General features: G+C 36.4%; 2 protein-coding genes across 2 annotated transcripts in view; both read right to left on the reverse strand.

Moving 5' to 3' along the window:
* Window positions 1-2,461, reverse strand: part of LOC110461114 (shematrin-like protein 3) — a 16,282-nt gene extending 13,821 nt beyond the window's left edge. The window contains exon 1 of the mRNA XM_021514419.1: window positions 2,239-2,461. Within this exon, the coding sequence (XP_021370094.1) occupies window positions 2,239-2,461 (223 nt within the window). The remainder of the gene's footprint in view (window positions 1-2,238) is intronic.
* A 2,579-nt stretch (window positions 2,462-5,040) lies between these two features.
* LOC110461115 (UDP-3-O-acylglucosamine N-acyltransferase-like) lies at window positions 5,041-10,234 on the reverse strand. Its single transcript, XM_021514420.1, has 2 exons — window positions 10,156-10,234; window positions 5,041-5,606 (listed from the first exon to the last, which is right to left on the reverse strand). Exons 1-2 carry the CDS (start codon window positions 10,232-10,234, stop codon window positions 5,041-5,043), a joined length of 645 nt encoding a protein of 214 aa, XP_021370095.1.
* Window positions 10,235-15,663: the final 5,429 nt, after the last annotated feature.

Here is a 15,663-nt window from a genome sequence, read left to right on the forward strand (position 1 = left end):
CCTAAGTTAATGTACATTGTACATTTAGGATTTCCATAATGGTACTAGGTAATAGCATCTGTAAGGAAAATGAAAGCATAAAAGAATTCAAGTATCCAACATTGAATAGATGAAGGTTGAATGAAGCCCCTTTGGGAGCAGAAAGACACAGTCCAGTATGGAAAATGTAGGAAAACCGTCTGATGCTTTGAGTAGGGGTAAAGGGATTTTAACATCAATTGATTTGGAGCTTTCTTTGGGGATTGAAACAATTCAATTTACATTGTATAGACGGATGATGTCAATTCCCTAAGAAAAGATGGGTTGGAAAGTATATATATGCACAGATAAAATAATTTGAATCTAAATTGATCTAGAGTTTGTTTTGTTGAAAGAGACATCATCAAGGATGATATGGCTATTCTGGGGCATAGGGGTGGGGCCCAAAAGGAAAATATAGGTTTTTCTTGATTATAATTTAATTTGACCTAAATGATCCCTAGGTTTTTTGTATTATTGATAGTTTTTGAAGAAAGAAGATCGAGTGATTCTTGCGAAGCATTTGTAAATTATCTTCAGAAAATAAGTGTGTTAAAATACCTTATTTCATTAGTGATTCTTAATAATCAGATGGAGAAGCTACAAATTTGTTACTTTTTGAGATTAATTGAACATATATTCATTTATGAAAACAATAGGTTGAACAGTTCTATTTTGAATGGGGAAAGGCGTACAGTGATGCAAAATTAATATTCAAGTTTAATCAATGTGTTCCTGAAATCCATCTTTTTGTTTCATATGAAAGCAAAAACATCAAAGCAGGTGAACTTCTAAGACCCTAGTCTTTTTGTTTAGTTATCGATTCAAGATACATTTGATGCAAAGATCAGTTTAATTATACAAATTTATAAACTGTGAAGTTTGTAGCCTATATACAATACTGTTTATGCGTTGGTGCATGCTCATATATACACACTTATGTGAAAACAGAGGCAAACCACTTCTTAAGATAATAGTGGCATCCTTTTTGTATCGTTTTGCTAAAAAAAATCTACGAGCTATTTATCACTGATTGTTGAGTGAATAAGAAAATGGAAAACTCTTAAAAAATAAGATTATTATATACTTAAAATTTCAAAATGTACATTTTACTTATCAATGGAGAAGATGATAATACAGCCAAACTAAAGTAAATCAGATTCCTTTAAATTCCTTCTCTGTCAGTATGAGTACAGGATATACATAGAGATTTCAATTAACAATCTCTGTTGTATGGATTAAGGATCCTTGGGCCAAGAGGACTAAATTTTGTACAAAAAGATAGCTATAAGGCTATATTTATATTTCAAAGACTGCTCTTTCAGTACAAGTAAATATAATTCGATTATTTTTTTAAATAAGAAACCCTTGGACCAAGGATACTAAATTTATTCTAACTTTAGTATAGTCTTCATTTTATTTCCACAATATTTCTCATTATGTTTATATATATTTTCATATTTTGCTCATAAAGTACATCTCTACTGTACATGTAAAGACCAGGAAAACTATTTAGAACCCTCTTTTGAGGTAGAGAAAAACAAGAAAGAAAAAAAAGGGAACAAAATAACAGACTCAGAAATTCTTAACCATAATCTGTTGCAAAGAAGCTGTATTTGCTGTAATAATGTTTTAGTTATAAACTTGATAATTATATATATATGGTCCTGATCATGATAGTCAGTTAATTTTTGTTTATTTAAATTAAATCTAGACAATATTTAAAATAAAAAGTGTCAGTTAAACACAAGTGCAATATTTAGGAATATAATAAAGATTAATTTAAAACACGGGGGAAAAAGTATCATTTATAAAGACTCAAAATATGGTAGAATTATATTGTTTACCTATGGAACCATGTGAAATAAATTACAAAATAGATTGCCATGTAAACAAAAAACTATATTTGACATTTTTTGTTAATTATATTGTATAAATAAAAAAAATATATGACTTAAACTGGTGAATACATCTGTATTTAGTACAACTGTAAGTTTAAATTATATTTTATAAATTAAAAAAAATATCTAACTTTAACTGGTGAATATATCTGTATTTAGTACAACTGTAAGTTTGAATAATATTTTATAAATTAAAAAAAATGTTATAACTTAAACTGGTGAATATATACGTATTTAGTATAATTGTAAGGGTCTTCACTGTTATCTAAATGTACATTTCTTTACTCACATAATTAAACCACTAATTATGAATAATTACCTGAGTGTAGGCTGGTCAAAACAGCTTGTACTTCGTTGTGTCTCAGGACCTTCTTGTCTTCTTTGTACAGGGTACCATCTCTGCACTGGAATCCCTTAGCGTTGATGCGAATTCTTCTTTTTTCAGCTTTCTTCTTCGTTGGATCTTTGATGGTAGTTACATAGACAGGATAGTCTGATTTACTGAGGTAAAGAACTAGTTCATTGTAGGAGTCATCTTCCATGGTTGTTCAAGTTGTAGTGATGTTGTTTGCATCAACGTAAATGATGATATGGACAGAGACATACAGAATAGTACTATTTCCAGTCGTGAAACATGTCAAGGTTTGAAGCCATACCAACTAAACAATTGGCCAGTATACAGGCCTAAACAGAAGGTCCAGACTTGTTGGCTATGCTACCTTTATAAAAACAAAAGACCACTACATGATTCAGGAAAGCCTTATGCCAGGTGTAATTATATATAATTATATTTAATTACATGTATAAGCCCATATTGACACATTAATTTTTTATCAATGCTTGTAAAGGTCTGGTGATCTTGAAGGGCAACTGTCTTTTTGTAACACACTGTTATTTCAATTGTAATTTGGGTGTCACTTAAATTTTCACTTTATGTGAACATCTGTATCTCTTGCCCGAGAGATACCTGAAAGGTATCATGTAATTAGTAAAATAAAATATAGATGCATTAGAATAAAAAGTTGAATATTTTTTTAGTTTATTTCTACATTTTATTTATAACAGATTCAGTTTCCCCCATCAAGGTTTTATTTATGATAAGTATATATATGCCAGCAATGATAGAAACTACCAGGTTCGCTAGGACTAAACAAAGACACATGACACACAGACAAACAGCTATGAACAATTAAGTGTTCAATTGTCATATATTGATTATTATTTACATTTATGTATTTATCAGATTCTTTTAATAAGCATTTCTCTAATTTATCTTCCTTTCAACATTGAGAAAATATTCACCAATTTAGGACTATTTTCTAACTCCTGATTGTTTTAAATGCAGACGTCAGTCTTGTATATATACAATCTAACAATAAGGTATCCATTCTAAAGGTGATACAGGTGGGGGTTGGGAGCTTTTATGATAAAGCCAATATTTTCTCCATTTGAAGAAATACTGAGGGAGCCCCGCAAAACAAAAAGTTTACTAAAAACCCAATAAATGTCTCCCNTGGTGGGGGGGGGGAAGAATCAGCTAGCCAATAGTTTCTTCCCTAGTTACTAATAGAGAGAGGGGGGAAAGAATCAGCTCGACAATAGTTTCCCCCTGGTTACTTATACAGAGGGGGAAAGAATCAGCTAGCCAATAGTTTCCCCCCTAGTTACTAATATAGAGAGGGGGGAAAGAATCAGCTAGTCAATAGTTTCCCCCTGGTTACTTATACAGAGGGGGGAAATAATCAGCTAGACAATAGTTTCCCCCTGGTTACTAATACAGAGGGGGAAAGAATCATACAGACAATAAGTTCCCCCTGGTTACCAATACAGAGAGGGGGGAAAGAATCAGCTAGCCAATATTTCCCCCCCCCTAGTTACTAATACAGAGAGGGGGGAAAGAATCAGCTAGCCAATAGTTTCCTTCCTAGTTACTGATACAGAGAGGGGGGAAAGAATCGGCTAGACAATAGTTTCCCCCTGGTTACTAATACAGAGGGGGGAAAGAATCAGCAAGCCAATAGTTTCCCCCCTGGTTACTAATACAGAGAGGGGGAAAGAATCAGCTAGGCAATAGTTTCCCCCCTGGTTACTTATACAGAGGGGGGAAAGAATCGGCTAGACAATAGTTACCCCCTGGTTACTAATACAGAGGGGGGGGGGAGAATCAGCTAGCCAATAGTTTCCCCCCTAGTTACTAATACAGAGAGGGGGGAAAGAATCGTCTAGAAAATAGTTTCCCCCCTAGTTATTAATACGGAGTGGGGGAAGAATCAGCTTGCCAATAGTTCCCCCCCCCTATGTACTAATACAGAGAGAGGGGAAAGAATCAGCTAAAGGTTTAAGAATCAGCTAGCCAATAGTTTCCCCTTAGTTAATAATACAGAGAGGGGGGAAATAATCAACTAGCCAATAACTTCCCCCCTAATAACTAATACGTAGGAAAAGTATTGGCTAGTCACCAATATCCCCCATTAACAAACACTACGAGGGGGAGCATTAACTAGCAGATTTCTTCCTCGGGGAAAAATAATAATATGGGGTGGGGGGAAAGAATTAGCTAGCTGATTTCTTCCCCCGGGGAAAAAACTAACTGAGGGGGGAAAGAATCAGCTAGCTGATTCATTTCCCCGGGGAAAGAATCAACTAGCCTATTTCTTCCCCGGGGAAAGAAATAGCTAGCTGATTTTTTCCCCGGGGAAACTTTCAGGCGGGGAAGGAAATGACTTCTACACCTACAACTGCACCACTCCCTAAGACTGTACCACTCCCGACGACAGCACCACTCCAGACCACTGCACCACTCCAAACAAGCACACCACTCCCGACAACTGCACCATTCCAGACAACTGCACCACTCCAGACCACTGCACCACTCCAGACCACTGCACCACTCCAAACAAGCACACCACTCCCGACAACTGCACCACTCCAAACCACTGCACCACTCCAGGCCACTGTAACACTCCAAACAAGCACACCACTCCTGACAACTGCACCATTCCCAACAACTGCAACACTCCGGATGACTGCACCACTCCGACAACTGCACCACTCCCTATGACTGTACCACTCCCAACAACTGCACCCCTCCAGACCACTGCACCACTCCAGACCACTGCACCTATCCCGACAACTGCACCACTCCCAACGACTGCACCACTACCGATGACAGCACCACTCCCGATGACAGCACACCACTACAGATGACCACAGCAACACTTCCGATGACTGCACTAAGTGAAACTACCAGCAAACGCACTTGTACCTCTATCGATAACAGCACCACCCCGGACGACTGCACCACTTCTGATGACAGCACTACTACCGATGACAGCACCACTCCAAACGACAGCTCGCTATCGATGACAGCACCACTCCCGATGACAGCACCACTCCAGATGACAGCACCACTCCCTACGACAGCACCACTCCCGACGACAGCACCACTACAGATGACAGCACCACTTCCGATGACAGCACCACTACAGATGACAGCACCACTCCAGATGACAGCACCACTCCCTACGACAGTCCCACTTCCAATGACTGCACCACTACAGATGACAGCACCACTCCAAACGACAGAACCACTTCTAATGACAGCACCAGTACTGATGACAGCACCACTCCCGACGACAGCACCACTACAGATGACAGCAACACTTCCGATGACTGCACTAAGTGAAACTACCAGCAAACGCACTTGTCCCAGTATTTATAGTAAATTGCATAATTGACTGATTATCAATATCTTTCTCAGCAAGAAAATCGCTAGGATAAAAGCAATATTGTAAAAAGCGTCCAATTATTCATATAAAGCTGCATTCATATAAAAAAAAAATGATAAAAAAACTGCCAGAATACTTTTGTGTTTAAAAAAAATATTTGATAAAAAGTGACAGAAGCAATTTATGTATTTTTATGTGAAAAATGGGTAATTATAATTGGTTTGTGGAAATTTACAAGAATTTAACACCTTACTTTTTAGGTCACCGGAGACGAAGTGACCTATTTATTGCAATGGCCTTTTGTCTGTTGCCATCTATCTGTAAACAATTTATATTTTCAATTTCTTCTCATAAACCCCGAAACCAATTTCAATTAATTTTTGCAGAAGCAATCCATGGCCAAAGGTCAACCAAAAGTGTGAATTATATATTGTTTAGACCCAGAGTTGCTAGAGTCAAAAGCTCTGCAGTCTTGAATCTGTGTGATAGATATTGGATCAGGCTTGTTTGTTGACACTTCCAATAATACTTTTGTTGGTCTGATTTTTCTTTCCTATCGCTATTTACATCAGAACTCAAATGACTGTATATGACCAATGGGCCTCTTGTTAGATGCAAAAAAACAACAACGTCAGTTTCCTTCAATTCATTTAAACAACAGAAAGGAATGAAGACCAAGAATTGATTTTATACGTGCAGCATGTAATATATATTTCGGCAACTTTCACAGAATTTACTTTGATAGACTACCCAGTTTGAATAGTGGCCTTTTTACAGTGGATAGCTGCCTAATACAAAAATACTAGTGTACTACATATAACTCTATTATATGATAAAACAAATGATGGAATTTGAACCCATTTTAAATTGACATAGATAAATAGACCGGGTGGGGGCGTGGGGGCCTTCAACAGAAAAGACTTTAACTTGTCCTTAAAACTTCATATACTGTCTCATTTACTGTCTCCTCAAGTAAGCCCCTCTGCAAGTGTGGAGATTTAGTGCTGAAGTTTGGGGGAATTTGTGAACCATTTTTAGTCTATAATTTCTAAATTGAATATGGTTCAAAAGACAAAGAAGGGTTTATTTATGGACAGTTAGGGGCTTATTTGTAGATAAATATGTGCTTGCTTTACACATTTAAAACATCATAATGAATTGCATTTCAGAAAAGTCCAATTGTGATGGCCAGAAAAAAACAAAAGTAAGCAAAAAAAGGAAATTCTGCAGCAACATGTAAGTACCCATTATTTGATAAGTAAGACATTTATTTGTAACGCTTTTCATTGATTTGAAAATAAAATGAACATTACACTATCTTTAAGCCCTATTATATATGATAAACTGTCATTTATTTAGCTATTAATGCTGACTTATCATATTGGAAGTGAATCGCCTGTTTCAGATACTTTCACAAGTAAACAACTTCTTTTTCCTCACAAGCAAGATATTGCAACAATTCCAAAGTTCAGAGTTGCAGAAGGGCCATTTCATAATTGATCGACCAGTTGGAATGGGAGTCGCTTGAAAGTTTGATGAGTGCTTAGATGAAGTAGAATAATTATTGCAACAATGCTTTTAAGAGATAACTTCAGGGGGTGTTAGGCGAAACAATAAAAGTACTCTTGCTCTTGAACTAATATTGGTTGGTGGGGAAGAGTGTAAAATAATTCTGAAATAGCACTAAACCTTATACCACCAGTGATTTTAGTATTAATGTTTATATTTTTTGGTTTCTTTCCAGCAAAACCGATTTACTATGTTGGAAACAGTATTTTCTCATTAAATGGTTGGACTTTCCAGATACTGACAACACATGGGTACCACAAACATATTTACCACCAAAATTAGTAGACAATTTTCTTGAACTTTTATGAATTGTCTTCATTTTTGTATGCCAAGACATACTGTTTGTATACAATACACAAGAGGATATGTGACATTTGTAACATAAAAACCAAAACATAAACACCAATATTAGGATTTGTAGTCGACAATAAAAAAAATCCAGGAAATGGAGATGTTGGGACTAATCTGCAGACAATAAAACAATAATTACATAATTTATCCCACTTTGAAATTATATAGAATTTATGTAACAAAGAATGATTTGTAGATTCAAGTTTGAAGCATTATGTGGATAAAAAGTCAATTCATTCCTATATATGAACATGTATATATCCTAGTGGACAAATTATGCCAATTATATTGAGTTAAATTGTCAACTTTAGTGTTTGTCAAGTTTAGAAAGTTTACAACACAACTTCCAAATACCTAGTTCATGCAAAATAAGAACTCAATGTATATATATGTACAGGTCAGTTTTGAAATTGTGCCATGAATGTATAAGAATTCAGAGAAATTGAGCTGATCCTCCTCCCCAGTCCATCACTCAGAAGTACAATCAGTTCATGTATATTGTCACAGATCTTGTAAGTTCTGAATGCTATGGTATATTTTGGCTGAGTAATACTAAAATGTGACAAACATATAAAAGTGTATATATAGAGAATAATACATGCCTTTTTCCATATCACACCCAGTATCAACCCGAGACTGCAATATCAGCCCAAGGGCCTTCGGCCCTTGGGCTGATATTGGTCGAGGGTTGATACTGGGTGTGATTTGGAAAAGGCGTGTTTTATTCTGTTTATTACATACTTACTAATAAAAACTATTATCTTATGATTATTTTTTCTTTTGAAATATTGAAAAACGATTTTTTTGGCAAAAGGGGTGTGATATGGGTTTTGCGGGCTGATACGGGTTTTAGGGTGTGATACGGCGGGGGCTGATACGGGTTTTGGGGGTGTGATACGGCGAGGGCTGATATGGGTTATATGGTTATCCCATATACAAAAAAACCCCGTATTTATTAGTAAGAATGTAATAAAGTGAATTATTTCACTTATCTACATTACAACATTATAAAAATGCAATGATTCAAGTACGCTCATCCAAGCCAGCGCCAACGTTTTTGTGTTGCTTGTTGACTGATATAGGTGTAAACTGAGGACTAATATTGGTGTAAACTGACGACTGATATAGGTGTATACTGACCACTGATATAGGTGTAAACTGAGGACAGATATAGGTGTACACTGACGACAGATATAGGTGTAAACTGACGACTGATATAGGTGTAAACTGACGACAGATATAGGTGTAAACTGACGACAGATATAGGTGTAAACTGACGACAGATATAGGTGTACACTGACGACTGATATTGGTGTAAACTGACGACAGATATAGGTGTAAACTGACGACAGATATAGGTGTAAAATGACGACTGATATAGGTGTAAACTGACGAATGATATAGATGTAAACTGACGACTGATATAGGTGTACACTGACGACAGATATAGGTGTAAACTGACGACTGATATAGGTGTAAACTGAGGACTGATATAGGTGTAAACTGACGACAGTTATAGATGTAAACTGACGACAGATATAGGTGTAAACTGACGACTGATATAGGTGTAAACTGACGACTGTTATAGGTGTAAACTGAGGACTGATATAGGTGTAACTGACGACAGATATAGGTGTAAACTGACGACTGATATAGGTGAAAACTGCCGATTGATTTAGGTGTAAACTGACGACTGATTTAGGTGTAAACTGACGACTGATATAGGCGTAAACTGACGACAGATATAGGTGTACACTGACGACTGATATTGGTGTAAACTGACGACAGATATAGGGGTAAACTGACGACTGATTTAGGTGTAAACTGACGACTGATATAGGCGTAAACTGACGACTGATATAGGTGTATACTGACGACTGATATAGGTGTAAACTTACGACAGATATAGGTGTAAACTGACGGCTGATATAGGTGTAAACTGACGACTGATATAGGTGTAAACTGACGACAGATATAGGTGTAAACTGACGACAGTTATAGATGTAAACTGACGACAGATATAGGTGTAAATTGACGACTGATATAGGTGTAAACTGACGACTGATATAGGTGTAAACTGACGACTGATTTAGGTGTAAACTGACGACTGATTTAGGTCTAAACTGACGTCAGATATAGGTGTAAACTGAGGACTGATATTGGTACAAACTGAGGACTGATATAGGTGTAAACTGCCGAAAGATATAGGTTTAAACTGAGGACTGATATAAATGTAAACTGAGGACTGATATTGGTGCAAACTGAAGACTGATATAGGTGTAAATTGACGACTGATATAGGTGTAAACTGAGGACTGATATAGGTGTAAACTGAGGACTGATATAGGTGTTAACTGACGATTGTTATTGGTGTAAACTGAGGACTGATATAGGTGTAAACTGAGGACTGATATAAATGTAAACTGAGGACTGATATAGGTGTAAACTGAGGACTGATATAGGTGTTAACTGACGATTGTTATTGGTGTAAACTGACGACTGATATAGGTGTAAACTGAGGACTGATATAGGTGTTAACTGACGATTGTTATTGGTGTAAACTGACGACTGATATAGGTGTACACTGACGACTGATATAGGTGTAACCTGACGACTGGTTTCCAAACGCTGACACCTGTGGAGGGGGTCCAGTACGGCTCCATACCATCGCTGGAGGCTTACTATTCTAACATAAGTTTGGAAAGAGGGCCATCACTACCCTATCAGACGCCGCAGCGTTACCATCCCTATTCTAGCAAGCAGTAAATGATTAGTTCTGTCTATAAGGTATGTAACCTTTTAAACTTATTATTTAATTTTTGGAATAATTCTTTAGTTTAATCATTTGAAAAATTCTTACCTTTTTAAATAGCTTTTAAATCACTCATTTATTGACATACCGTATAGGTAGAATTAAAGCAAATGTATCATATTAATAAATACAAGAGTCCGACATGATATGGAATATATGCCTACCAGTCGGTGAAGGTTTTATTTGAATGTTATAGTTTTAATATATGTCAGAGATACATTTTTAAAATGATAATTAAAGCAATCAAAATAAAATATCCAGAATTTAGAAACAAGCATCTTTTTTACATCGATACCATCATAAGTTTAAAATGGGGGAGGGTTTCGGGGGACTTGAACTGTCTCATTCGCAGACATCCTATCTATGTCTTTGTAGAAGTATTTTTTTGTAAATATATAGAAAATCAAGAACATGTAACCGATATAATCATCCGTAGGATTATGTAATAAGAAATAAAACACAATGTAGGATAAAATATATTTTTTTATCATGTACAAAGATCATATTACAATAGGCTGTGGTAACTGTAGTGTATTTTCAAAATTTCTACCTAAGACATGCGCTGAAATTGTGCCGACTTAAACATGATACAAGGGAAGTAACTCTTATACTTTGTCGACAATACGATGGGAAGCTTGTATTTCGACTTTCAGACAAGCATGTACAACAATTAGTATAAAGTTAACTCGTAAGATGCACAACATATAATTAAAAAGCTTGTATTTCGACATTTCGGCAAGCATAGACATTGTTTTTGTACCGTGTGCCCACGTTTCACCATTTTATTTTACGTAGCGTTTGTCGTCAAAACTACAGAGACCGGCTTTTCTAATGGTGTATACGTGTAAGTCGTGTCTGTCACTTCTGATGGAATTCATATCGCAAATAATGGTTTTAGATCCAAACAGACATTCTAGATACATGTCGTGACGTAAGTCGCGTACGATGATACTTCGATTAATACCTTTTGCTATCTGTTTCGATTTTCGTGCCTTGTCAGAGCTATAATCGTACGCATAGGAATACTTTTTCGGTCTTAATCCAACAAACTCTTGTAAAATCTTTCCACCTAATTCATCTTTAAAATTTCCCGGTATCTTTTTCTTTGTAACATCATAGATTGGGTGATTGGTCGGATATCTTCGTGTAGTGTTTCGTACAAGTCTGAAACGTCTGATATTTCCTACATCAAACTGTCGGTGTCGGTCGTTAACAGACGTATGTTGTCATATTTAGACATCATGTGGTTGTAGAGAGATCCAAAATACATTGATCTACATACACGGGTTTGTTGAGTTCGAGTTTAATTTTGCTGTTTTCTATTCCCACTAAATCCTCGTTGAATATTTTGAATCTTTGAAATGACGGTTTTGCCACGTACTTTTTCTATTTTCTCCCCGTGTGAGACAGTTTTATGACAACCCTATTGCGTGCGTTTTCCATGGTTTTACCAAAATCAGAATTGTTCATTAATTTAAAGATTTTTTTTTCTAATTCGGAGGAAGTTTCATGTCTTTTTTGACTGTTAAAATCTATATATTTCTTTAACCACGGATGCTGTCTAAACTCTAAATCTCGGTAAATCTTTGTCGGTATCATTCCCAACTCTAAGTAAAGCTGTACGTTTCTATAGTGGCAGATATATTTCGTCTTGTTTTCAAGCGTGAGTACGAATTTGTAACTATTTTGTATGTATTTTGCACTTGTGCACCGGTGTCTGAAGTTACTCAACCTTGTCATGTTCCGTGCCACACAGTGAAAGTGTTAAAGTACTTTATAAGTATTAAAAATCGGAAATAGTACACTATTCTCATACAAAACATCGCCCTTCGTATTAATAGAATTTTATTGTTTTGCCACCTGATCATGATTTTGATACCAGGTCATGTCGGAATCAACGGAAATTTGATTTTAAACCTTCTATAACACATTTTATTCAAGCGAATTGGCAAAATAAATGGTTTGAAGAATTAAACAGCAAATTATTTACGAGTCAACCTAATGTGGGTTTATGTGCCACAAATAGAGCAGATTTCAGAGAGGAAATTGTCCTCTCGCGACTGCGCATACGCCATACCTACATCTCACATGGTCAAACACTTTATGATTCAATGCGCTGATTTCAAACAAATACGTGACAGGTGTTATGATGTACCTTCTATGAAAAGATTATTCGATACAGTTTCTGTGCAATTAATATTTGACTATTGATCTATATAAAATATGATATATTGTGCAGTCAATTTGTTCGATATTGATGTATTTCTTCAAACCCTTGCATATTTTAAGCTATAAAGTTTTGGTTTGATTTGTTTATTTTCGTAAATGTCTCTTTTTACAGTATCGTTGGCCCTAAATGACTTACATTGTCGATGGGCCATTAAATACAAAAAAAAAAGCAGCTTGCTTGTGTAACACAATTTTCAAAGTTTACATAATCTAACTGAGAGGAAATAATACAACTGTATTCCACTCGCGAGGTTGTTCTGCTTTTGTAAAGTAAAACATGCTTAATTTTATTACTTTCTGAAGCTCCATCTAGAAGTTGATAAAACAGTTATGAATGTCATCAATGAGCTTGTATAGTGCTAATGTGAACCGGAAGTCACCATCCTTTTTATAGAAAGGGGATTGCACACCTATTAATGGAACGCTACGGCAGTCTATTTATAAAACGAATGTCATTACGTCATGCCCTTTAACGATCACAACAGTGTTCGACTATAAAAAGCAAATCCATAGATAAACATGGTTTCTTATGAAAACAAGTGTCTCATGCACGCTCATGGAACACGTATACAGGTAATCTCCCTTTTGATATTGCTAATCCTTCTCGGGCAGACCACCGCCATATCGTTTAGGTAAGATGTCTGATATTCATATTCCATTAGCAACAGCTGTGCTAAACTACTTATACGCGTTTCGTATTTCGTAGTTCCTTATTAAATTAACACCACTCGATAAATCATTGGAAATCAGCATCAATATTCAACTAACTGATGGACTAAGCCTAAACCTTGATAAACCAAAGACAACACAGTAGTCACGGGAACGCCTAAAGGCAACGAAAATAATAAAAAAACACCTTGTAGATAAAAGCCTGAAAACTTGACGTGTGCCCCCTAGTATAGACTTCCTACACCATGTGTTACATGTGTCCTGATATCCCCTGTCAAATACAGGAAACTTGGTCAGTTACAAATAACTGCTAAATATATATTTAATCGTTAAACTTTGAGAAAAAGTTCCCAATTGTACACGTCATCTAACGATTTTGTTAACATGGTTTTTCTCTAGCGGTAGCCACTTGAATTGCATAACACGATTATTTTACAGGTCATATTATTCTATCATGTACAGTATTAGCTATTGTGAAAACGTTATGTTGTTTTTTGAATGACAGTTTTATTAGTGCTTTCTAACACTTCATAATTGTAGTGTATGTATGTTTGCTACTGACTGACTGAGCATAAATCCCGTCCGGAATTGTGTCCGGAATATATTATAATGTGCATGCGCTGTGATGACTTCCGCAAACATAATAGCAACCTAACTTACGATGTAACATGTTGTCCGATTCAATCACCCGTCGTCGGATGTACGAGACGAATCCCATCGACTACAATGATTCTACGACTTCCTGTCATCTTTACACTTATCGTATACAAAAGTAAAAAAGGTAATTTATCTCCGAAATATACAATAAAATACATTATAATTCGACTCCAAACAGACTTCCTCACAGAAGTGGTCGAAACATAATTCATAGATTCCGCCCCCTCATTTACACACACACAACACTTTTACCTCCCACACCCAATCCCTGTCATCACAACTCGAAACATCAAGGTTGTGTATGAAATTGTCTGAGGAGAATATATTTTATTGATGCAAATTAGGTGACACTTGGGAAAACTGAAACCGTTTGAAGTATAGTCTCAACGCTGATATTTATATCGGCTTTATGGAAAATCAAATATTAAAGAATCAATACTAATTTGCTAATGTAGACATATTTCATTACATGTAACAAGTGTAGATAAGGCAAGTGATTTGTGTTTTCACTGCTGAAGTTCTCAGCTATATTCCATGTTTAGCGCTTCACATTTGGATTTCTCTGGAAGGACGACATTTATGCATATGTTCACTTAAAAAAAGACGTTAATATACTGAAATAATAAAGAAACGCAGGGTTACAAATATACACCAATTATTCACTTATTAACTTAAAATTATGGAACCCGTTCAGACAAATATCTTGGTCACTGTGCACTTGTACACCGTTGTCTGAAGTTACTCAACCGTGTCATGCTCCGTGTTAAAATACAAATAATACGTTCAGACTAATGATGACAAATTCGTCGACACATCTTGCAATACCGCTGGTACTCTTTCGATGTATATACATCGTTTCCCGCTATTTATTGTCGATTTAAAGCAGACTGAAAATCAGATGGGTAAGGCTATTGCATTGCCAATGCCATGTCAAAGGCAACAACAGGTTGCTATACAGTTTCGTGTGAATGTTGCTACCAAAGAACGTCTTGTCTGTCGTCTGAGAGACATCGAAAGGGTTGCCGACCGCCCACGATTTGGCCGTCCGCACGTAACAACGCGACGTGAAGACAAGACTATTCGTCTTTCCCACCTCCATAATCGCCACGTCACTGTCACTGAAACCGCTATTGGTACGATAGGCAATCACATATGCCAACTTTACACAAACCCTGTAAGGAACCAATTGTGCGAGGTTGGTCTGCGAGCTCGTCGACCTTACGTTGGTTTGCCTCTCACTCTTGCACATCGCTCTCGTAGTATTGCTTTCGTTGCCAGATATGATCCAAGACGATTTCAAATGAGACAATGGAGACAGGTCTTTGTCACAGACGGGTTCCGACTCACTCTTTTTCGTCCGGACTGTCAGCGTTGTATATACCTTCGTCGTGAGGAATACTTCGCCGACGCTAGCCTGAGTTTTACGTGCTGTAACGTTGGTCAAGGGTAATGTGGTAGTTTGAATTATTACAAGGATTTGAAAAAAGAAATAACAGTTACAGCTGATGAATGCCTTACAAAGGGCCGGTTTCCAAAACGACCCCTTCTCTGATTCAAATTTCCTGTTGGTGGTGCATTGCCCATGCTGTTGTGGTCACAAATCTATAAAGTATAAAGATTTAGGTTTGTTTTTTATGGCTCCTCAAAGTTGTACCTTTCAGAAGCTGTCTAAGTGTTGATAAAATGTGCATGTTATGTAAAATATTAATGAAATCTAATCAAATGATGGT

This window comes from Mizuhopecten yessoensis, unplaced genomic scaffold, assembly GCF_002113885.1.
Source record: "Mizuhopecten yessoensis strain PY_sf001 unplaced genomic scaffold, ASM211388v2 scaffold10567, whole genome shotgun sequence".
In the NCBI taxonomy this organism is placed as follows: Eukaryota; Metazoa; Mollusca; class Bivalvia; order Pectinida; family Pectinidae; genus Mizuhopecten; species Mizuhopecten yessoensis.